Source organism: Strix uralensis, chromosome 18 (assembly GCF_047716275.1).
Source record: "Strix uralensis isolate ZFMK-TIS-50842 chromosome 18, bStrUra1, whole genome shotgun sequence".
In the NCBI taxonomy this organism is placed as follows: domain Eukaryota; kingdom Metazoa; phylum Chordata; class Aves; order Strigiformes; family Strigidae; genus Strix; species Strix uralensis.
The window spans coordinates 14,820,937-14,846,153 of record NC_133989.1 but is presented as its reverse complement, the minus strand read 5'-3'; the positions used below and the strand labels follow the sequence as shown (position 1 = coordinate 14,846,153).

The 25,217-nt window shown below is 47.0% G+C and overlaps 1 protein-coding gene across 3 annotated transcripts in view; it reads right to left on the bottom strand.

Annotated features, from left to right (window-relative positions):
- TOX2 (TOX high mobility group box family member 2) overlaps nt 1-25,217 on the bottom strand; it is a 154,449-nt gene that overhangs the window by 67,548 nt on the left and 61,684 nt on the right. For all 3 annotated transcript variants that reach the window (XM_074888273.1, XM_074888275.1, XM_074888274.1), the window contains exon 2: nt 25,011-25,076. In XM_074888273.1, the coding sequence (XP_074744374.1) occupies nt 25,011-25,076 (66 nt within the window). The remainder of the gene's footprint in view (nt 1-25,010; nt 25,077-25,217) is intronic.

Below are 25,217 nucleotides of genomic sequence, written 5' to 3'. Positions count from 1 at the left end.
CCCCCATGCAGCTCTGTGCTCCAGCTATAGGGGTTGTGCTGCAGCACCAGGCACCAGGCATGGACCAAACTGCCCTGAGCACAGCACCGGGGCTGTGCCCCATGCCTGCACAGCAATGCCACAGGATGGCATTGCAGCAGGTACAACCAACCTCCAACAGCAGCAAAATCATATTTAAAACCAGTATTTCCTTCTTGAAATCCAAGTTTGAACAGGGGTCCCTGGACTGTCTCTGTCCACCTGCAGGTTCAGGGTCAGAGGACAGAGGGGCAGAAGGGAGGTAATGCGGAGTCATGAAGAGATGCATCTATCTTGCTGTGCTCATGCTACGCATCTTCCCCGCCACCCTTTCATCATGCCTTGCTGGGCTACAGCTCCCTAGATCTACAGCTTCGGCACAGGGAAATATGAAGGGGTCTGTAACGGGGAGAAAGACACCCAGGCCACGTCCAGGACCAAGAGGAGTCAGAACAGGTAATGACATTACTGGCTGCTCCCTCCTAGCTCACAGGCTGGGAACACACTATTTGCATTCATTTGAGAGGAAAATCAGAACTGCTGAACCCCTTGCAAGAACACAGGGCGACTTGCACAGCGAAGTCCCATTGTCAGAGCTGCTGGGGCACCAGCAGCACAACCTCAGGTGCTCCTAAAGCACCTGAGAGTCTTGAAGACACCCCAACGTGTGGCCCCTGCCAACACTGCTCCCTACCATGGGGACGATGTGCCAAGATCTCCCAGGCTTCCCATAACCCCTGATGCTTTTCAGGAGAGGGAGAGAGAGATGGATAGGAGGCACCCAAAACCCTCAGGATCTGCAGGTGACCCACATGAGGCTAGTGGGGAAGGACACAACAGCTTGTGCAGCAGGAGAAGGCTGTGAGGGAGGACAGGGAAGTGGTGTGGCTGGAAAAACGTTAAGGAGCTGGCAGGAGGCCATCAGAATGAGGGAGAACAGAGGGTGACACAGCAGAGCCTGGCAGGATGGCCCTGGCCAACCAGGGGGAGCAGAACTATTTGAGGATGAAGAGGGAGAACATGAGTCCCTGCCTCTTGCATGCATGCTCAAGCAACAGTGCTGTGCACACCCTGAGCAAAGCTGTACCAACCAGGGCCCAGGAGGTTCTGCAGTGCACGTTTGTGGGTGCAGAGGAAGCAGGAGTTGTAGTTAAAGGGTGCCCCATATGGACATGGAGCTGAATCAAGAGAGGGGATGGAGAACAAGAGCTTTACAGGGGAACTAACTGGTCCTTCTGTCTGTCTCACAGGCATGGGAAGCCTGAGTTTTAACAGTAAAATTGAATCTTCTTTTATATGGCTGGATAAGCACCTCAACTATAAGCTCATCAAGTTCTGGACATCTTCTCTACATGCCCTTAAACTGCATCTGAAAGCTACTGTGGGTCAAGGAGAGAAGTGAGGAGCTTTCACTCTGGACTGTCAGCATCCAGAGACAGAGCAAGCTGGAAATAGCACCTGGAAAGAGCATTTTCATGGCAAGTATCTACCATTGCCGTAACGCAGCTAAAACGCCCGCAACAAAGGAACATGCTTCTGTTGCTGCTCCAGGGCGGGAGAGAAACAATCCCACTTTTCTTCTGCTCTTATCAGCGGGCTGCACCAGGCAGCGCTGGGGAAGGTCAGGCAAGCCGTGCTGGAGCCACGGGGCCTGGATGTGTGCTGGCTCAGGGAGCTGCCCGGGGAGCAGGCAGGCAGCAGGGCAGGTAGTGACGACTTCAGTCACAAAGTCTTCTTGTCTGCTGTGAGAAAGCCAGGCCACATCAGTCAGCTGTTTTGCAACACCCATGGATGTGTTTGCACCCGATCACCAGCTTTCACTTTGATCTATTCAAAGCACTGGGCCAGATTTTCACTTCTTCTAGCTCACATATACTGAGTCCAGACATTTCTCTGCCTTGAAGCACGCAGAGCTCAGAGGAGAAGGCTCTGAGGCAGGAGGTGGCTTTGGGGACTGATCTGTCACTGGCAAGCGACTCATCTCTGCTTCAAACACAGAGCACATCTGTGGGTTATCAACATGTCCTGGGTGTCCCTGTGAGATGGCCTGATGGGCATGGCGACCCTGCACACCCTCTGCCATTGGACTCAACACCACACTCAGTGTTGCTGCTGCTTCATCTTTTGCTCCTATGCTGTACCTCCTTTTGAACTACAAATAAAGCCAAGCCCTGGCAAGCTCCCACCAGCCGCCCAGTAACAAAACCACCCTGCCTAACCATGGGCCTGAGCCCAGGGGAGCATTCCCAGCAACCACAGCAAAGAGGAGGCTGGTTTGGATCCATCCACCCACCCCTGCACAGTGGCCAGGTGGCTCCACACGTCCAGCGGATCTGAGACTAAGGGACATCCAGATGTCTTAACGCAGTACAGCTCTTGAGGGACCAGCTGTGGTTCAGCCAAAGCCAAAACCACAGCCATCTTTTAAAAGACACTATGAATTCGCTGTGCAGGTGACTCAGGAGGGAGCTACAAGTGTTGAGCATGTCTACAAATTAAGCCTTTAGCTTTCTCCTGCCTTTCCTCTCTTGGAAAGGGAGGAAAGCGCTGTCCTTTACAAAACACTCCACAGCTGGCCAGCACCATCTCGGCACTGCGCGTTGGTATTAATCATAGAGGATGTGACTTGACCAAGGACCTGGGAAACCGTTCTCCTTGGCAGCATAGCAAATGTCCAGTGACCCCAATTCTCCACTGAGTCATGTTCTGTGTGATTATCTGTGAGGATCCAGAGTTGCAGCCAAGCATTGATTCAAAGAAATATTATTCACAGTGAGGAGGATAGAGATTTGCAGTATTATTGCAGGTAAATATTTGCCCTGTCAAATAAAATTCAACAGTAAATACAAGCCTAAGCAAGAACATTTATTCTTGGTAAGGTACAAGGAAATATGTAGGCTGCCATGATCCATCCCATCCTAATCATCCAGATGACACAAAACACCATGGACTCTGTACCATCCCCCATTTACTAACTAGGTTTTTCCTGCAGATAACGCAGGAGCTTACTGCTACAGGAATGTGACCCTCTAGACACTTCAGAGATTAGATGGGTCTAAGCAGACCAAAACCAGTCTGGCAAGTCTGCAAGGTGAGGAAAACATTGCTACTCGTGAGGCTGAGAGGTGGGACCAAGGGCTACACCTTGAGCTCCTGGTGTGTATAAAGAGCAGGGGAGGACACGGAGGTTATGGGGTGCCCACGCTGTCCCACGAACAGCAATGGCAATCCCCCACCTCCCACCCGAGCCCAGCTGGACACGGGGATGGCAGCATGACCTGGGGCCCAAGGGCTGTGTCTCCAGGGAGAGATTTCTCTCTCACCAGCACCGAAAGCTCTACCAGCACAGCTTGCGGAACAGGTTGCAGAAAAACAACCAAGTGGTTTGTGGGGTATCTCAACTGTACCAAAGCTGGATGATGCATCAGATCAGGTCAGAAGCCAGATAAGCATATCGCTTTGTCATACAGTGACTTTCACTATTTCTCTTACATATAAAAGCATTCACCATGTGCCAGTGTTCACACAAACTGCAGGGCACGCTAGACTGAGAGAAGATCTTGGGCTATATAAAGAGGAAAAGAGCCCAAACACAATGGAAAAGTGAAAATTGAAGCTTAATAAAGGCAAGCTACCTCACGTTTCCTTAAAAGCCTCCAAACTGCTCTCCCACCACACACACTACTCAGCACTGGCACAATCATATTTGCAAGAGGATTTTGATATGTTTCTCTGGCACATGAAGCACTGAGGTTTTCTGCTTGGCACAAAGCACTGAAGCTACAGGGGAGAAACGTTAGTTCAGGTAGTAGAAGGTGCAAGTCATCTGGACGTTGCAAACTCCGGAGAAATGTTTGGGAGCCAGCAAGGGAAATGGCCCAGTGCTCTCTGCGGGGTGACCTGGGGGGCTGTGGGCAGGGGTGCGGACCCCTTCGGCACCACTTCTCCAGTGGGGGATGCCGGAGGGCTGCGCTCGCACCTGTGATTCCCAAAGCCCCGTGCCAAGAAGTGAAGTAGCGCTGATTTTCCACATCAGCAGCTCTGGGTCTTAGGAATGGAAATTGATTTGCCTCATCTTCGCACACGGAGATCCAGCGTGTGAATAGCAGGGCCAATGAATTACTTGGGTAGAGTTGGATAAATACTGTAAAGAAGTATTTATTAACATGCAGTCACATACAATCTACAAATTGTCTTTGAAGTGTTCCCAGCCCCTTCTACATTAATTTTCACATGCTCAGGTTTTTGACTATGGGAGTGCGGTTGAAAAGGGAAAAATGAGTTCTTGCATGAACATAAATGTGCATTGGAAGTGTCTGCACAATACTCAGTAACAGGCAGTCACACCGGGGAGGTTGGGAGCACAGCAGAGCAGCAGGCAACCTGTGGGAAAGCTGGGCTCTACCTACCTCTGTGCTCCTCTTCCCTCGTAGTGGGTTTTTAAATCCCAAACAAATATTGGTTCACCCAAAGAGCAACACCTCCACCTTCCCTATTTGTCACCATTCCCTCCGATCGTGCAGGCACTGCTCTGATGCAGACTCCACATGCTACGACAACAGGCAGCAGAAAGCCAGCCTCCACCTCACCCACAGCACAACGGGATGGCTTCGCCTTTGAATGGAGCTGCATCTTTGCCTTTTAACTTTGTGTGAGTCAACTTTGTCCCACCTCCTATAGACAGAAATCCCATGCAGTCACAGAGTCATGGGTCTTCCAAAAGCTAAGCCTGCCAGATGGTTTCAACCAAATTTGATGGCGCAAAAAAGTCTCTTTTCTACATGTTTCATAAAACCAAATATGCATGGAAGGGAGATACCAGGCTCCTAAACATTCTTGCTTGCCCTAATAATCTTTGATCTCCTTGGCCAGTTGCTACAGCGGCAAAGGGATGGCTTCGATGTGGTGCCGTGGTGCTCAGCAGGATGAGGATGATGAAGGGAACCAGCCAGCAATATTCAGAGGGAACAGAAAATCTCAGTTCACTCAGAAAGATAAAGTCTTGGAAGGCATGCACCCAATTCTGCTACTCACCAAAGAAGAGGGGGTTTTTTGGTTATTTTACATGCTACTGAAGCCAGAAACAACATTCTTGGGACCCTCTGGCCTCAACCTGTCCATTGGTACCTTGTTTATGTGGGTGGGAAATGAAGAACAGGGTATCAAGTATTAATAATCATTTGTATGATGGACAATCCCTGAGATTCAATCTGGGTAAGGACTTGCTTGTGGCTGTGGCTGAAGAGAGGCAACAGAGGTGATGGCCCCTGCCCTGTGCCCTCGGGTACAGCCCAACAGGGCTTCTTGGGATCCAGGATGTGAAACGTGTGTGTGTGATTCTGCTGCATCCCCTTCAATGTAAATAAAAGCTTACAGTCAGTTTTTATATTGTCCAAACTGCAGTTGACCTGCATCACCATTTCACCAAAAAAAGCTAAAAATAATGGAGTTCTATGAACAATTTATAGCAAAAGAAATCAGCCCTATTGTAAGCTTTTAAAAAGGCTCCCAACTCCCTTTCTCCCTCCACTTTTTTTTTTTTTTTTTTTTTTAATCAGTATCTTATCCAGAACTGGAATCCTGTCAAGAATAGTGGATAGCAGAGAACTATAACTTCTTATTATGTGTATAGTGATTTTATGAATTCAGTGGGGAATGAAATGCAATTTTGTCAGACTTGTCTGTGTTCATAATGACCAAGTCAAATTAATCATCGTGGATAATACTCCTGTGTCAGCCATTCAAGAGATTTTTTAATAGAATTTTTCTGATTCATGTCTTGCAGTACATCAGATCTGTAGTAATGCAGGCACTTCTAAAAATCAGTGCAATTATGGCTTCTTGTTGGCCTGTCATTTTCCTGGAATAAAAATGTCTCTGCAAAAGTCATATACTGTACATAAACCAAAATGGAAAACAAAAATATAGTTACAATTAAGCTTGATTTTTTCTAAAGATTTAATATCTTTTTGAGGCCATTATTTACAGGCAATGTATAAAGCATGATGCTGAAGATGGACTGGTTTATCACAACACATACTAATTTTGTCCTGGTTGTCATTCTTCCTTTGATTGCCCTATGAGTTAGTGTTTTTTGCAGGCATGGAAATGTCTATCCCATAGAACAAACAGGGGATAGGTAATGGGCTTGCAGTCAAATTATTGTGTTTATTAAAAATGTATCCAGGAAAGCCCACACAGATCCCAAAGGCCTCTTGTTCAGGAAAATCTCTGGTTCAAGAAAAGGTTACAGTCACCATAAAGGCAGATATACATACATGGAAGCAGCAGTGCAGCATGCAGTGGTATATAAAGGATTAGTAATGCTGTGTTTATCCTTCTGAGGAAAGAGAGAGAGACAGACCTCTAATTCCCCAGCGACACAGACAAAAATGAGTTTTGGAAGTAGTTACCCCCAGGAATAAAGAGGAAGAAAAATGTAATTCACCTCAGATATCTCAGCCTTTCCTCCTTTCATTGCAAGGCAGCAATTGCCTTGTAGGAGAGCGCAGGGGCGGACCCTGTCAGAGCCACAGCATGTCCCAAAAGAGAGCGGTGCTTGAACCTGCTGGGACAACTGTCCCTCCAGATCCACCTTCTCACCCCACCAAGTACATCCTGGGGAGAAAAGCTCTCAAAACCACTTGCAGGGAGGAATGAAAACCCACGTCCTCCCAAGAACTCAAGACTCACTTAAGCAATCGGACCAGCAGTTTGCCAATGTGCTGACCTAAGAGTTGGCCAATACTAGCCAGCATTTTGGGGGAGATATAAAAATCTCTAATGAACAATTATGGAAGCTCCTCAGAGAACAGAACAATTCATCCCTCCCTTTCATCTGCCTCATCCGGTTTTATCGTCTTTCCCTCTCCTTGCATCTCTGTTAAGCTCTTGACATCAACATCTAGCGGCAGGGAGTTCCTCAGGTTCCTTACAAAACAAGACCCAAACTACTGCTTTGCAGATTTGCTGTCGTTACTTCTCTGAAATGCCATTTTCATGAGACAAAGCATGTCCAGTCATCACCTTCCTCTGCCCCATGCTGTCCTGATCCATGCTGGGGTATTTACATTATGGCACACATGGAGGTGCTACATCTGGACACCCCATCTCCAGCTCTGGAGGCTGAACTCTGTATGGCAACACCACGTCCCTGTAACAAAGCCCTTCAACTTCCAAATAAGCAGATGGGATATTAAGGCTCAGTCTGCTGACAGCGTTTTCAGAAGCATTCAATACTGGTTTATGCAAACGTCAGCAATAACCAAAGCTCCTGAAAACCCTTTGTTGTATCTTCATAAGCAGGGCCATGTGAGGCATGTCTGATGCGTAGTTGTTCCTGGATCACCCGTAGCGGTATCTAGCTTCACCTATGTTTTAGTTACCCACCCACCTGACAAGAGAACTGTTTCATTTTGCTGTGTGCTTTTGTGGCTATTCTTCCCTAGTCTTTCAAAGCAAGCGTGGCAGTGCTCCAGGGAAAGCTAGGAGATATGCAAGCTCCGCTCCACATCGGCAAAATGCAGCCTCTGTCATCTGTCTCACAATCAGCCTCCTTAAAATTGTTTATAATGATTTTTGCCTGTTTTTAAAATGTATTGAAGGGACTGTACATCCAATGAGATAGGAGCCAATGGGGATCTAAAATTGAACCAACTGGCCAGAAAAAGACAAACCCTTTTCTTTTCTTTCCTACTGTCTTGCCTGGAAGCAAATACAAGGAATATGATAATATTCTACTGAAGAATATCATGCATTTCTGGGAATTATTTGAGGAGTACAGATTTTACATAATTGCCTTTTTTGTCTCATGGCATACTGAACTTGCATAATAAGATCAGTGCACTTCACAGAAATTCATTGTTGAACTGTACGGATTTGGTATTTTCTGTTGAGCCAAGGGTACATTATATAATGATGTATAATGCACTGTAAGCAGGTCAAGAGATAAGGCAGCCTGAAAACAGTAATGGAGTGCATGCAAGGAAGAATTAGTAAAAAGCACTCTAAGAAATTAATTCAACCTGGCTTCAGTTGAGCCAGAAGGACCCAGAGCAGGAAGGAAACTATAGTCTGTACCATCCTTGTCCCCTTTCAGTTTTCATCTTAGAGAGTATTTCCCTTATGCTCAGAACTGAAGGTGTGGGGTTAAGGGCTTAAAAAAAGCCTTTGTGCCACACTTTGAATGGATGCTTTGCAGCAAGTTTTTCAGTTTTATCTCAAAGGATATGTCCTCGCCCACTGCACAGGGCCAGCAGAGCCATACTCTGTGCCACAGGTATTGGGGCAAACACTGTTTTACCTAGAGGTCTGCAGCAAGATCCTCCAGCAAAGCCATAACAGCAACACAGCCCATCTTGAATCAAGTCTTTTTTTTTTTTTTTTTTTTTTTTTTTTTTTTGTCCCAGCTATGCCTTGATCTTTTTGTTTTTTCTTTCATCAGCAAAGACAAATTTTCAAATGAAGCCCTGTGTGGTCCTCGCACACCAGGACTGGTGTTTGCAAGGCATGAGGGACACGCACGTGTAACTGAGGGTACACCACCAGCACGCCTGCGGAAGCAAACACTGCAAATCCCTTGCTGGAGCTAAGGGGGCAATCTGCAATTCTTTTCCTAAGAGACCCTACACCGCCTGGTTTGCTCTCATCACTGTACATACGTGTGGTCTTCCCACATCCAAGCGAAGTACCCAACCCCAAGCTGTCCTTCCGGTACACAAACGTCACAGTGCTTGGAGTGTCAGTACTGCTCATGGTCCCAGTCCAAACCTACGAAGGCAGAGCAAGGGGGCTGTTCAACAGCAACAGCTCTTGGTACTCTTACCTACAAAGCGAGGGTATCATCCAGGTGAAATCACAAACTGGGCCAGCCCCAGTACATTTGCTAAATTTCTAGTTATTTAATGTTGTAAGCCAGGCCAGCGTGGCCAGCGGTGGCAGGGATCAGGCTGGCACCTCTGAAGCCCAAAGCATCACTGATCACAAACGCGCTCAGATTTGAGCCCACACACTTCCAAAGTCAGACTGGGGACCCCAAAGCAAATCGATGAGAAAACTACATATATTTTTTTTAAAAAGTAATAAAATGCAACTGAAGCAACGGCACCCCCCCTCCCCATCACCCAGTTTTGACGTGTCTGATTAGCAGGAGGAAGGCAGAGATGTGGGGAGAGCTTGCATAATGTGGTGCAATCTAGCACCTCCCCCAGGGTGCCCAGCTGCTGCAGAAGCAATTTCACAGCTCATCATCCATTATGAGATTAAAATAATTTTTTTTCCTCCCGTGAAGTATTAATAAATTGTGCAGGCAGACCAGAGTTAGTGCCATTTACACAAATGGTAGTGAATCACCCACCTAGTTATTTCTTAATGGATTGAGTATCTGTGTTCCTCCTTATCCTGTAATTTAAAAAACTAAATACACAAACCTGTTTATTTGTCTCATCAGGCCCCGAGCCAGCTTTTATCAAGCCTGGGGATACCGAGACAATGTCAGAGCTGCTGCCTCCTGTGGACCTGCCCCAGCACTTTACATGCGAACAATACCAAAACATCCATGTCCATCAATGTGAAAGGGGAAACGCACTACAAAAAAAGCCCAAGCCCTTGTGGAAATCTCTCCCAGAATTCACTTACTTTCCCTTCTGGGGGCAAAACTCACTGAGGCATTGCTGACATAATGCTGCTTCCTTGGTACATATAGTGAAGATGTAAAGCTGTAGTCAGAGCACCACTAATGGCTCTTTGAACATCCTTGCTTTATTACGGTATCAGACGAAGCAGGCATGTTTAATGTTTAAACTTCCAACGACAAATGCCTTCAGCAAATATGTTTTATGTATTTAAACAGTGCTTCTTAAGCGCCTGTCGCCTTAGCAGCTAAGGTGCTGCTTACCTTTTTTTATTTTATTTTATTAAAATTAAGAACATATCAATGCTTTGTGAAATGCTACCTTCTTCCCTCCTCTCTTTCTTCTTTATCCCCAAGGGGAGCTTGAAATCCTTTACCCGTCCATCCACTGCAAAACATTTCAGACTGCCAGGAAGTTGCCGAAATGGGAAAAGGAAATTAACTGAAATCACCAGCGCAATAAATCAGCCTCCCACATTATCCCAAAGACCCTCAGCCCCAGAATCTGGCTCCGGCATGCAGGAGAAGTCCCAAAGCCAGATACCTCTGAGTCAGCTTTGCCAAAGTAAACCCTGAGATGAAATGGCAAGAGCATCTACCCAATTTCAATCTCAATGACTGGGTTTGGGCAGGTGCTGCCTCTGAAGCCAGAGCAAGCAATGTCTGTCTGCAGCTAAGCATGACCTGGTTTTGGATGGTCAATGGAGATATTACAGATTACCTATAGTACCGGGATGCCTCGCTCCTTGCAGACCTTAGAGTCTGCAAAACTCATCGGCGTGCCAGACCTCCCAGTCCATGAGATGTCAAGATAATCACCTTGGATCTCTCTCTACCTCATTTGCATTTACTGAGCTTCTGAACACCACAGTTACAAGCCTTCCTCCACAACCACAAGTGCAAGAATTTTATTCTTTTACTCACTTATCCAAAGCAGAAGCTGTCATGTCACAAGAGCACAAAGGTGCTGGGCTGTTAGGGAAAGCACGAAGCACCAAGAGACTCATGAGAAAATTGTGAGAACTGTAGCATGGTGCACGGCCAAGTATCCAAATCCTCAGCGTAGGTGTGAAAATCTCAGCCTTAAGCTTCCAATATGTGAATTTTGGGAAACAAACAGATTTTATCTTTAACAATTTTAACATTTTTTTTTTCTTTAATAAAAACAGGCTTATGTATGCTATCTAAAAAAAAAGGCAGGAACACACACATTGCTGTGAGGGGCTCATCTATGCCCTAAAGCACTGATAGTCTTCAAATACTTTCTAAAGGATTGAGCGACCTGGAGTAGGCACCATCCTTTCAGGAGGAAGGTAAAAAGGAAAACCATCAAATTAACAATCGAAATAGCAATGTTTTCCTAAAGTAATAACAACTCTCCATCTAGAAGGACAGCCGGGACACCAATCTGCTGGTCACAGCCAGGAGCCTGCAGCAGTGATCGCCTCCAACGCTGGCGGTGAGAAAACACTGTTGTAGGCACTGGCAGCTCTAGAGGCAATGGACAGCATTTGCTGACACAGGGAAGAGCTTTGCAGAGGAGATGAAGGTGCAAGAGGGCTCAAATCAACACCAGCACCACCTTCATCACACAACCACAAGGGACCCCACAAGGGACCCAACCCAACACGCAAGGCATGAGGCAGGAGGCACTCCATTAGCAGCTGCACCCAAAGAAAACCAGCCCCAGCTATCCAGAGGTCAAACCAACTGAAATGCTTCATTCATTAAGCAGCTGGAGAGATTTTTCTATTATTTTCATTAGTTTACAACATGACAGGTAGAACCTGAATCGTTCCAAAGGAAATGGGCAGAAGCCGAAGAGCCAAAATGACAGAGAGTTGCTAATGGAGAGGCAGAGGAGGCTCTGAGCACAACAGGGCTGCAGGTAACAAAGCCAAAACACTGACCCCGTGGTAAAGATTCTCATTTGCCCAGTGTACTCAAGGGCTTCACCTGCCATCTTTCAAATCCAAGCCCACACAAAGCCTAGAGATTTCCACAAACCTGTGACAACTCAGAGCCAAGTGCTTCAACTGCTAATACCGGTACCAAACCGGGTACCTCAAGAATCATACTTCGTGTTACCAAAAAGCATCATCCCAGTCTAGCCCCAAATACGATCAAAATGGGTCAGATCCTTTTGAGGAAAATTACTGGAGAAGCTTGGCTGCAAGCTAAGCTGCATCGGCTTTCACCATTTCTCCTCCTATCCCTACTCTTGATATCAAGTAACAGGAATCTCTTTCCAGACTGGAACACAGTGAGGCAGAAGTTGGCAATCAAGGATTGCACAGACAAAAGGGAAAACACACAAGTAGAACAGAATAGGTGTCTCTAACATGGATGTTGTAGCAATCCTCGATGCAGAAGTCTGGAAACCAGGGCAAGTAGAACTACACTGCATGTTGAAATCGCAGTGTTTCAAAAACTAAACACCATAGCACGCGCTGCTCAAAGAGCTTCAGAGTTTTCTGTGTTTTAGAGTGGCTTTCCTTTTTTGATCCCCAGCATCTCTGTGTGAGCATGATAAATTCATTCCTGAAGTTGCATTCAAGTGCCCAATAATTTCCATCCTTTCCCTGCAGCTCCTCTCTTGACATTTCACGACCAATTTTCTTGCGAAAAACTTAAAAGGCCTGAGCTCACGGTGCTTTGCAAACTAGTCCTTTGTGCATGCAAACCCACATGCGACTGCACACAGAGCTCTGCGCTTGTGCAGGGGGGTGGGTGAAACATCGCATTTGCTCAGGCATCAACATTAACTGCACCTGCAAGAAGGCATGCAAATATTCATGCAAAAATACACAGCCTTCAACTTTCTAACACCTGGGTGAGCAAACATCCTGCTGATTTTATGAAATGGGGCTCCTACAGCTTTGCTACTTTTGATGTAAATAATGATGCTTTGCTTTCATGTGTCCAGTGTAAGGAAACCTGCCCTGGGATGAGGGGTGGGCAGGTGAGGACCACACATCTTCCTTTTGATACCGGTGTGGGCTCCCAGGCTTGTAGCATCTTGATCTGCACGCAGAAGAGTATGACCTGCTGCTACCTTGTGCCCCATCTGCTTGCAGAAGTGATGGGCATCCTCTTCCAGCCTGGTCTGGGGTGGAAACAAACACCTTTTGGGTATTTGTTTCCAAAATGCACTAGGAATTGCCGAAGCCTGGGAAAAAAGGCTCCTCGAGAGAAAAACAGATCCCCTGTGTGGGGAGCACGAGCCCTCAGCGCCACGTAGGTGTCTGGTTTTGTTTAGAAGTCATCTGGAATTCTTAAAATAAATTTGCTAAATTGTCTTCCAGAGACTGATGGCTTTTTTTTTTTCTTCCCTCCTTAATAAACTTTCAGGGGTATCTTTATTGTTATGTCTAATTTTAGAGAAAACTAACATTTCCTGAGATTCAATTTCTCTCATAATTGTTGGAAGGAAACTAAATTGTCTGCTGTAAACATTCACTGTATTGTGTGAAAAGTATCTTTATTACAGTCCACTGGGAATACTAATAAAATTCCCAATCCTAGCCCTTCCTCACTTTTTTTTTTTTAAGCTCGCTCTCTTCTCTTATATACCCATTAATGTCAGTTCAAACATTCTGCAGTAGAGATATGAGAACTTAAAATATATTATTTAACAATCAAGGGTAGAATAAAGACTCGTGAGCAGTAAGATCCTTTCTGCCTTCTCTTTCAGTGCTTTCTATTACAGAAAACGAGAATGGCTATTCCATTTGTCTGTGTACGTGCTTAGAGTTGATGAAAAAAATCTCATTAGTTTAGTCTGACATATACTCAATACAGTCTATGTACATATTTCTTTTCATTTTATTCTACAGCTGCAAAATGATACTAAATTTCATCAGATTGGAACGAAAACTGTGGTCTTGGAACATTTCCCTTTAAGGGTCTTATATTTATTCAGAATTCATGAATCATTTTCCAGTAATACAACTATAATTATTCTTAAAGTGTTATGTTTGAAGGTTTAATATGAAATACTTGCAAAAAGCTCTTTTTCACTTTGATAGTTTGTAATCTTCATGGTAATCAGATCAGTTAGCTCCTTCACACAGCAGCCAGGAAAATACAATTTAATATGAATCTCATACTCTTCACTCATGTTTTAATTAAAGTAATAAAAGCCAAGTCATATTTTGCCCTTTACAGTGTACACAGATGCATAGACCTGAGCTATACAGCATCAGCTCAGACACTTTTGATGGCTGCTGATGGATTTCCTAGTTTGAGATAAATTTAATTCAGGCTTGCTCAGAGGCTGCCGATCATGAAAGCGCCGTCACCAACGAGAGAGACCCAACATGGTCCTCGGCAGAACTGCAACACGGGTGATGGGTGCACGGGCCAAACGCAGAGCTCTGGGTCAGCTTTGCCACCTTTCAAGCCGCCAGCAGGAGTCAGGACTGCTGTGACAGTGGTCCTTCAGCTGGGTCCAGCCCCAGAGTGTCCCTCCCTGCTAAAGACTAGCACGTCCCTAACTGTCTCTTGATTTTTGATTCCCATCATGTCTCTGAACAGCCCGGCCTGATGCATCACCTGGCAGGGAAAGCTCCAAGCCTTCCCCAAAGAAGCAGAACCACAGAGGACTGGTGGCATGCATGCTCCCCTCCCTGGGTAACTGCAAGGCACACTCGCCTTCTCCCTGCTGACCTGCACCAGCACGCTCCCCTCGCCCGGGCACCGCGGTGCATGCTCTGCCTCCAGGAACACACAGCACATGCTCCCCCACCCCGGTTAACCACGGCACCCATGCTCCCCTGCCCGGGGACCCACTTTGAGTTGCTTATGCTTCAAGAAGGGGGATGCCCAGGGGTCTACTGAAGAAATCCTGGAGCAGAAGCAGAACTAACACAACCAACCTGCTGCATGCAGGCACCAAGGCAGCCCACTCGCATGGGTTGGCTTCCCATGAGGTCCCACCACTTTGTTAGAGCCGTGAGGGATCGGGTACGCCTTCAGGCTCGCAGGCAAGCTGCCAGAGCACTGCTGGACACCAGCTCGGCTCCACTGCTCCGCCCAACCCCATGAGTGAGTAGAGGGTTTGAGTGAACGCCTGGCTCTGAACATAAGGAGCTGGATGGCCGCACTCAGGACACATAACCCTCATCATCCTCCAGTCCCTGTAGAGCCCCGAGATGCTCTGCTGAGAGGGTCAGGCCACTATGGGGCTGGAGTGGAGCTCAACTCCGCACATGCCCAGGGCAGCCCCAGAGCCGATACGGAGTGAGGGCTCACTCTGCAGCCGCCCAAGGCTACAGAGGGGTTTTCCTTTCTGCACAGCCCTTCATCCAAACTCTGAAGTGGAAAATAATGTTTTCCTGCTGGAAGTAAGTGGCTCCCCAGTTAATCACCCTGTTGTGACGGTAGACCCAAACACCAGCTTGGGCTAGGTCTCTGATGAGAAGTAATCAATCAGTTGGGAAAGGAAATCCCAAGAGCAACAGGCTGGGGTTTTTTTTTTCATATTCCTGCAGCCCACAGTGCTACATTTCCACAAATAAACACAATTTTCCAAAGCAACTCCCCAGAGGTCCATTACAGAAGCAAACCAACCTCTGCAGGAGCCAAAACCAAACCCCCCAACAGGACACAGTAGAAAATCTTGCTTGTCACAGCTAACCGATAGCGATGTTATCGCATTATCAGAGCTCAGCATCAATTGTTAGCATGTAAAGACCTGGCTCCAAATCACACTGTGTCACAGCGGGTAATTCGGGAGACAAGCGGTGAGGAATTAGCACAGTGTGAGGAGCTGGAGGATCTGAAGGCAGAAACAGCTTGTGCATAAAAGCTCTGAGACTGCCTTTGTCTGAAGTGACAGCCACCACTCAAGGACAACCCAGCACCCTCCCAGGAGCAGTGGTAGCTGACCAGAGGGGCACCTTCAGGGGATTTAAAGCACACATAAACACCATATTAATGTGATACCTATGCTTCAAAGGTGACCTGCTCCCTCCAGAGCTGCCCCAGGTTCCCCCACGTGTAGGTCTCCACCTTGCCCTGGGCCATGCTGACCATCAAAGGAGAAGCTCTGCGTACACCAGGTGCAGGCCTTTCACAGCAGTGTTGAGCACAGTGGGAAATCTTTGACTAAGTGACACTTCGTTTGCTAAAGGATACTGGGCACCACCTTCCTCTATATGTTGTTGCTGTTTTAAGAGCCGTTGGCTCTATGAGCTCATCAGCATTGCTGGACAGCCAGCCCAGGTGTCCTCATACCGCAGGAGTCACCATGCACACTAGCAGATCCCTGTCAGTGTTACTTAGACTGACTGGACTTCAGCTGTGCTCCACAGTGCTCCAAAGCAGTCCCAGTTACTCCCTCACCCTCCAGCACACAGAAAGCATTTCTGGAATTTTGGTCCACATTTCCTTCAGCCCCACTGAGAGGCATCACAGCATTTTGGTGCCAAGAAACACCCATGTCGAACCCTCTATCAGAACTCGTCTTGCTATTAATATTTTATTTGGACCAAGATGCAGCAGCAGCAAACGCTGTTTCGCAGTGGGATACGCATTGTCCTGCTGCCGCCTTCCCTCTGCCAGCCCCTGGGTACCCACCACCTCGCCAGCCCCCAGGCAGCTGGGCCATGGGCTAGAGCTGTGCTGCCTCCAGCCCTGGACCACTCTCCTGCATTGATTGGGTTCTTATTATTACTTTTAAAATGTTTTGCTGCTTATGGACTTCTTCACCACAAAAGAAATCAGAGCTCTGTTTGAAGGTCCTCACGTGCATTTTGATCACACACCTCGCAGACTGAGGGCTACAGTCAGGAGTGATGCTACATACAGATGCTCTTTATCATTGGATCAAAAACAATCTCTGAGCTGATTCAGATCCCAGAAAACCTGGGAAAGACTTGGGAAAGAGAAGGGAAGATTACTGCTCGGACTGACCGAAGGGCACAGCTGGCTGTGGTCACCTGGAAGACCCTGGAGGAGTGGCGGATGCTGTGCCCGGCCCTCGGGCAGTGTGTGCTGTTCCTCTGCTTTCTGACCACTGCCCTGATGCACCCAAGGATCTCCTTCTCCCTCCTGCCTTTGCCCCTAAACCTAAATCTATTCAGGAACCTCAGTTCCTTGATGAAATGTCTACACATGAAATTCAACCACCACGACAACTTCCATTTTCTGTTCCTACAAGGTGCTCTGTATCACCTGACAGATATCTTCAACTGTGTAAGATGCTATTTCTTTTTTTCCCCCAGATGCAAGTGAAACAGAGACTATCCATTTCGGTCTAGGAACTGCTCAGTTACATTAGTTTTTCACTCTGTGATGCTTGGTGGCTGTTTTTCAAACACCCTATTGTTAACAACTTAGGAGTCCTTTGAAACCAAGGGTTGAAGATGATGTTTGTTCTGCTTGTAATATCAAGGGATTCTTTTATTATTATTTAAGCACTACAGCCAACCCTCCACCAGCAACAGAAGCTTCTCTTGCTATGACTAAGTTACAGGAATTGCTTCCTAACGGCACCTTTCAAAAATTTCATTGTCACATAGGAGTTCATGCAAAATTCACAAGCCTGGATCATCAGCTGTAGTTGTGCTCACCTCCAAAACCCCGCCTGGAAGGGTTTCCATTAGCTGCTGACTGTAACAAATGACATATAACACTCTATTGTTCATTCTAAAATAGTACATGAGATTCTTCCCGAATTGTCTGCTGAGAAAGGCATTTAATATCTATCAATGTCTTCCCTCTATTTTTTGTTCTCTAGGACAACATATGAAATTATACAGTATTACTCAATGAACAGCAGGGAAAGAGCAAAATATGTATCTTACCATGGATGCCTGCTGCAGCACACACTCCCAACTTCCACGGCAGTGCCAAACTCTGTTTAATCCTCTCTTTCAACTTTGAGTCTGTATAAAGCTCTCACTTCTCTTCACTAGGGGTCTTCAATATATATATATATATATATGTTCTAGCAATATTTGCAATATATCATTGTAAAGGGATTAGGGAGTCATCAGTTTTTTACTTTACTCTGCCCCTGTTGTGGTTGACTCTAGACTTCAAAAATACAGACTGTTTGGAGATTGGAAGAGACCGGGATGCTGTAGAGAGGCAAGAGAGTGAAGCCCGAGGAGCACAAGACTCCTGGAAATTCAGGAGGATCAGAGCTCTCCAGAGCCTGGGGGACAGATTCCCCCTTTTTTAAACCCTTCTACTTATATCAGGGATTTTCTCTAACACTGACCATCCGCTGACCATCATCTGTTCCTGTCATCAATAGATCAAGCCAGACAATAGCCAAAATCAATAGACTATGAAGACCCTGAGACATGTCTCCTCAAAGTTAAAACAAACACAAGTTTCTTCATGCAAAGGCTGATCAGACTCCTTAGAAACACAAAAGTTAATTAGGGAACTCGAGTGGAAATTGCACAAAGAATAACCTCATGGTGGGCTCTACTTTTTTCTCCAGCACTCTGCTGTGCAAACTTTACCATGACAAGACTCAAGAGAGTCACCCTAAGGTATCGCTCAGCCACATGTATGGTCTCCTGGTTTCTTCCAGCCTTTCTTCTGGAGCAAACCCAGGTCTGAGACAGTGGCTGTGGTGACCATGAGCAAACTGCTGCATCTTATGAGCTTCAGGGACAAACAAACTGCTGGAAACTCCTCCAGATTCAAATGTCCTGGTAGGTCAGGGAAAAACCAACATGAGAACATCTTACGTCCGAGCAATTGCATATTGTCACTTCACTGCCAGCAACAGAGCATCTCTACCACAGCCACTGATGGAGGGAAAACCAAAGTCTATACTGGTCCTCTTTTACAGCTTCCTACTAGGGAGGAAGGAGCAAGAACGAGCGGAAGATGAGTCGCTCATATCTTCATTAGCAGCACCAAACTGCCTCATGCTGCCCAGTGCTCCACGGCCACCTCAGGACTGCAGTTGTCGTGTTGTGGCTCCGCGGGCCTGGGCGGGGAAGGGGATCCCCCGCACTCACGCAGCGCAGTTCTGCCCCAGACCCAGGTTTATTTTACCAACTGTTGACATTGTGCTGCAATTCAGCTGAGACTGGTGGGAGGCCCAGGAGGTGGGAGGACAACACGTCTGCCAGTATTATGACAAGGTTTGATGGCATATTTTACAGCAGAGGCTGCCAAGATGAGCTCTGTCTAGTCTGGAGCGTTAGCAGAATGTGAGGAAGGTATCCATAGCTTCCCGCACCGTCATTAATTTCTAATTATGCTGTTGCTTGCTTTCTACATTATTGCTTATTTACCAAACACAGCTTTATTGTACCGTCCAGTTCCTTATAACTAGCAAACCCATTGTTATGCTAAAATGAATGTTCTAAATGTTATTTATTATTTGATAAACCTTGTGTAACCCTGAATGGGGACATTAAATGGCAAGAACACTACTTCAAAATCCCATTTTAAATAAGTCACCAAGACAGCTGTGCCTTTATAAAACACATTAGAGTGGCACTCAGAGCACATATGGCTCAGGGATATATACAAATTATACAATTTCTGTCATTCGATCAAATAAGAGGGACGTTTTGACCCCAGAAATGAGTCAAATGTAAGTTGTAATTCAAGCCCCACCGGAGGCCCTGGCGGTAATGTATCCTGACGGCTGATCAAAGAGCCCTGACCATTTGACCCACCAGATCAGCGACTTACTGTATCTATTATGGCTAATACAGACCCGAGCTTGAAGATGTATGGAGATAAACAGATAAAGGGCAATAGATACAGTAGATAAATGTTGATTTATACACATCCAAGCACACGGATACAGTCGCAGATAGATTTCATGTGTGTGGAAAGGGGCAGGCATGTATAACCCCACACTAACGTTTATATAAGAACACATTTGAAGACAGATGCTGTATATGAGTTTGTGCACATGACATATAATGTCTCTTAACTCCATTTCCCTTGGTGCATTGGTATAACCCTCACACTCAGTTGAGTCCCTGCCGATTTGCACACAGCCAGAGAAAGACCCACCTTCTATTTAATGCACATGCTGCCACGTACAAACACGTCTATGTCCATGGATCCACTTTCTCAGCAGTATAAATGTGAGCAGCTCCACCCATGAGTTACCCAGTCTCACCCTAATGCACACAGCCTAAACTAAAGCCCTCTTCGCTGCTCTGCAGGGTCATCGACATCAGGTGTCCCACCAGGGCTGGGTGAAATCAGGCTTTTTCAATGCTGCTCTGCAAACCTGCAGCCCCCACGCATGTCCGCAGGACAGATGTGGTTCCCGGCAGCCAAGACCTGATGTTTGTGATACACAGATAGGCAGCAGGAGTATGCCAGCAAAGGCATCACATAAGAATAGCACTAGAGGAGGAAATGGTGTGCAAATACTCTCTGTCAATTTAACTATCATATTTTCAACACTCACAGTTAAAGCAGTGGGGTCCTATCTCTGCTCTCAGTTACAAAAGCAAGGAGTTGCTTATGTTGATGCATCTCCCTGGCCTGAATAAACTATACTGATGTGTAACAGCATTTGCATGAGGAGTCACACAAATTAACTTGTTGGTACAGAAACAGGCATGCTGCTCAGCTGGAATAAGCCGCGCACTGAAAGCTCCTGGGAACAGGCAGAACGCAGGATCAAAAATGCCCAGCAGTAAGTAATCGGCTCTTTCCTCCCTCAAAGCTGCCCATCGCCCTGCCAGCAGACAGAGACATGCCACGGAAAGAGGAGAAATGTGACAAACATTCCCCTAAGGCTTTCCATGATGTCCCTCCACGGACTGGGCACAGAGTCACATCCCTGCTCTCAATAAGACGAGGGACAATTGTCCCCAAACCCGTGCCAGAACCCGGCCGTTCCCACACTTTGCATCACACCATCCCCAGCTCCCCGGAAAGGTATTTCCTGTGTTTATTCACCCATAAGGTGAGATAATGATACCTTCTTGCAGGGTATTCCCAGGCATAGTTAATTTATATTTATAAGGCACCTGTGGACTCTTCCTGCAAGTACAGAAGTCTCGATGCCAAACAAAACCAAACTCATTCCTGTCCAGCTACATGAGGAATTTCCCAATCTTTGCCCTTCCTGGGGTTATTCTTCCTATCACAAAGACCTTAATAAATATCTTTTCTTACTGATTTTGCATCATATGGGTGGTAATCTGTCCATTCCTTGAGATTTTTGCATTACTTAATTCCTTGTCTTTGTTTGGGGAGAGGGGGAAAGAAAGAAAGAAAATTGACAGGGGTGAGGAATGATGCTCTGCTGACTTCATGAGACACAACAGATACCTCAGTCATCTCGGGGGTCAAATGTCCGTGATGGTTTGATCAGATGTCAAGTTGCATTTATACTCTGGCCCCTGTTGGGGGTTGAATTACATTTCGCATTTGACTCACTTCTGGGGTCAAATGTCCCTCTATTTGATGGAACAAGAGGAATTATTTTCCCCAAGCAGGCTGTGCCAGCATGAGTCTGGATCTGTCAGTGCTCTCATTATGTTTTAGGCTCCTCTATTTCTGCATTTCGTTCTCAGCTGAAACCAACCCCTTTCGGGATGACAACAAGAAATGCAGCTGATAACACATAAGCAATCCTGTCGAGTAAGATGAGGGGAAGCAGCACATCAGCTGGCTTTCGGTTGTTTTGGACGGTGCTTTGTTTGGTTGGTTTTTTTTCTTCTTCCCCCCCAGGTTAGCAGCTCTGCAAGGTAAGGAGTGATGAAGGAGAGTGAAGCAGACCCTGCTCCTGGGTTTACCACACTCTTGCCATAAAATACTGCAGAAGCTCCTTAGGATCCAAAACTGTACAAGGGGCTGAGATAAGGCTAATGTCAGGGTGCTGCAGGATCGCAATGCTGCCCAGGGACGGCTCAGCACAGGAGCTGCACTAACCGCACTGTCTCTGGAGCTCCAGTTGTAAAACAAGAATAATCTTATCTGTGTGATGGCAAAGGATGACTCAAGAGCTTAAGCAGTTGCTGGATCTCTGGGTAGAAAGTGTAAAGCATTGCACTGACAGGCAGGAGCCATTTAAATCCCCCTGGGTTTAAACCAGGGCAGGGGGAGACGTGATGAACTGAATTCTACTTTCCACCTAACTCCTTCTAGGTATTTTGAGAGACAAACTGCAAGGCAATACAGAATTTCCTATAACAAAAACTACTGAACTTCTTCCATCTGTGGACCCCTAAAAATTTTCCAGCTGAAATGAGGCCACACACCCAGTTGCATTTCTTACTTTCCCAGCCCTTCCTACTCCCCTCAAAGCACGGAGCAGCTGCAAGCCCTCGTGCAGGTCCAGGGAGTTTCATCGTGACAGGCTCACCCCAGGCCACCACAGGTGTGCTGGTACCAGGGGAGCTCACTGTATAGTGCAAAACTAGGGTAAATAAGCAAGTGTGCCCTAAAATGGGCAATGTGAAGCTAAGATTTCCCACCGTTAATTCTGGACGTCCCAGCTCTTGCATCAGGCTCAATGTGAAGCTGTGTCTGCTGCCAAGAGCTGCAGATGCCTAATGGTGCCCAGCGCAACCAGTTTAAGACACCAGGCCCGTTTATTACAGTGTGATGCCTTCAGTAATTGTTATGTATGATTTGTCTTTGTCCCCAAGGATCCCAAGGGCTGAGCAATATCCCACGTGTGCTCCACAGGCGTCTTGGGGCCAGTGATTTAGCAGCCTCTCAAGTGAGATTGTGAAACCACACTCCTGCTGTTTAATGTACTCGTTCAGGTTACAACAGGTTTAGCAAACAATAAAAAAACATCTGGAACCCCCATTTAAATAGAAGACTTGTGTTATTAGTAATAAAGTCATGACTGGTGCCATAAAGCGCTCTCTGGTAAACAAGTGCTGATGCGCAGGTAAATAAGCGGAGACGATGAACTAATGAGGGTGAGGGGCGAAGGCTGCTTCCCGTCCTCCTCAGGCAAAGCTCATGCTGGGTGGGAACCACTACTGGCGTCCTTGCAGGGCATGAACCAGGATCCTCACCCTCCCTCCCCGCTCCCCTCCTGCGCCCCAGGTGAGGTTATGGGGGGTCACTGCAGCATCCCATGGGGGCACCTGCCCTGGCAGAGCTGCGGGTGCCACCTCTTCTCTTGCCCCCCTTGGTCCTGCTGCCAGCTCCTCTCTGACTGCCCCAAGCATAGCAGCACAAGGAGGGGAACTGGAAACACAAGACAAGACAAACTTCCCCATCTATTTTCCATGTCAGTCCCCACTCCCCACAGAGCTTTTGCTCTAGGAGATAAAGCAGCAGCACTGTCCTTGTGCACAAACCCATCCCTGTAACTGGGGGTATCTGCCCCCCACCCACCCTCTGCCAAGAGAAAGATACTTCCTCCCTTTTCATCCTTCACTACTATTTCAAAATAGGAAATACATGTCACCAAGTCAATAGAGAACAAATGAAGAGTAAACTTCTATTTCCCAGGTTACAGGGATCTAAGCTGGTTTGGTTTATCCTTCTCCCAGGTTCAAACAGCACATGAACTCTCTACCACATGACTGCCTCTATTTTTATTTGGAAGCCAGCCCTCCTCGATCGTGGTGCAGCATCACTTCTGATTTCCCTCCAGCTGCCCACCCATGGGGAAAGCAAGATGTGACAGGGGCTACGAGGTGATTTCTATTGATGTAGAGGAGGAAACACAAATGGTTCACGCTGGTCGTGGTTCATCCCCAGTTCAGTGCCATCCCATGGGCACATCATGGCCAGGGAATGCAGCTGGCTGTGAGGCTGGCACTGCCAGCCCTTCCCAATAAGGCTGTGAAATAGTAGTCCCTTGGGAGTTTTTAAAGGCAGAGTATTTAAGACAAGTGTCCCCGTTAGCATTCACCACTTGCTCGTAGGCTCTGCACAGCCCTGGGGAGCATGGGAGGGGAGGGCGCTGACCCCTGGCTGGGGCAGCTTGGGGTCACCCCATTCCTTTCTGTGTTTACTCAACCTCTGGCAATTCCTGGCTCTGATGATCACATGCTGTTGTTGATCGACTACATATTTGTTTCTGCTGAATCACTAGTGTGAAGTTTGTGGTTCCTTCCCCACCCTCTGGAAATCCTTCTCACGCAAGAACAGGTCTCTTCCCACACCTTGGTGCTGGTGGCTTTGCATGACATCTCTGAAAGCCAGAGCAGGAGCAACTCTCCTAAGCAATGGGCCAATGCACTGTCACACTCCAAGAAGGTGAACAACAAGTTTTCTCCCTGTTTTCAGTTTAATATGCATATATTTTAATAGTCGCTGGTATCTGAGTTAGATGGACCATGGATGACTCAATAGCCTTGTGATTCATAGTGATGCTGCGGTAAGTACCAAACCCCAGCAGCAGGAGCACACTGTATCCTTGTCCCAGGCCACACACACCAGGTCCAGGGCAAGAGGAAGCTGGCAGCATCTTGGGCTGGATAGAAATCATCACATGGCTGCTTTTCAAATTTTGCAACACATCACCTTCACGTGACATAACCCTGCACGTGGCTGCGGTCAGCAGGGCCCCACAACAAAACGGCCTAACACAGCCTCAAAACAGAATGCTGAGAAATATTAGCAATGAACTAGCACTTTCCCTCACAAGGCAGCTGGATGTGATGACCTGCTTTGCTCTGAGGGTGCAGTATCAGGCACCTCAAAGATGCACCAAGTCCCCAGCATGCTCTAGTCACGCTGGGCCACTGCAGGGGGACGCAGATGGGACCATCTCTCACCTCCTGGTCAGGAGGACAGGTATGTATGTGCTGAAGTCCTCACCTCTCAGCAGGACCTAAGCATGGCCTTAACTTTATACGTTTAGGGCTGAGCTGAATGGATGTGCCTGTTCCATGTGTATCCAAGCCCAGAGAGAGCCCTGAAGGCTCAGGCACCTGCGAGATGTGAGCACTTCTATTCTAGTCCTCCACGTGTGGGTTTATAGTTCCAAAACAGGAAACCTTTGATTCCTTTTTCTCCCCAAGCCAGCTAACTGTTAATCTATTTAGCTACAGCAAATACTCTATGTGAGGGAAGGAGGCACCTGAACTACACACAATGCTTGGAAACCTCACTGCATCCAGAAACACCAACTGCATCTTCATTTTGAGTGAAGGATGCTGAGGTAAAGCTTTTCAGCTTCATTGGAGAGCCGTGGCTAAGCTGGGCTCCAGCGACACGCAGCAGCACTGGCATGCAAGCACATCCCTCTCCCTGTACCAAGTGCATCCACCACTGCTCCCTGGCAGCAGCAGAGCTGACAGCAATGACCTCCTCCGTGGACCCTCCTGATGTCCCAGGAGTGCAGATTCACAGAGAGCTCCTAGAATCTGTGCCTTGGGCATAGCCTAAGTCCCCTAAAAAAATCTCACCACCCTGTCCACCCAAGCAAATCGACGCTTACCTGATTTGCTGATAGAAACTCCTGGGTGTTGTCATTCATTCCCATGTACATGTTCTCCCCATCAAACTAGAAAGACAAAAGAAAGTTAGAGTTAGTGAAGTGCCATCTGCACACTAGGGCCATGTGCATCCCAAATACTTTCCCAGCTCTTCACGTAAACAGCCAAAATTCCCAGAAGAAAATCCTGAGCTGCTCCTTTAAAACTTT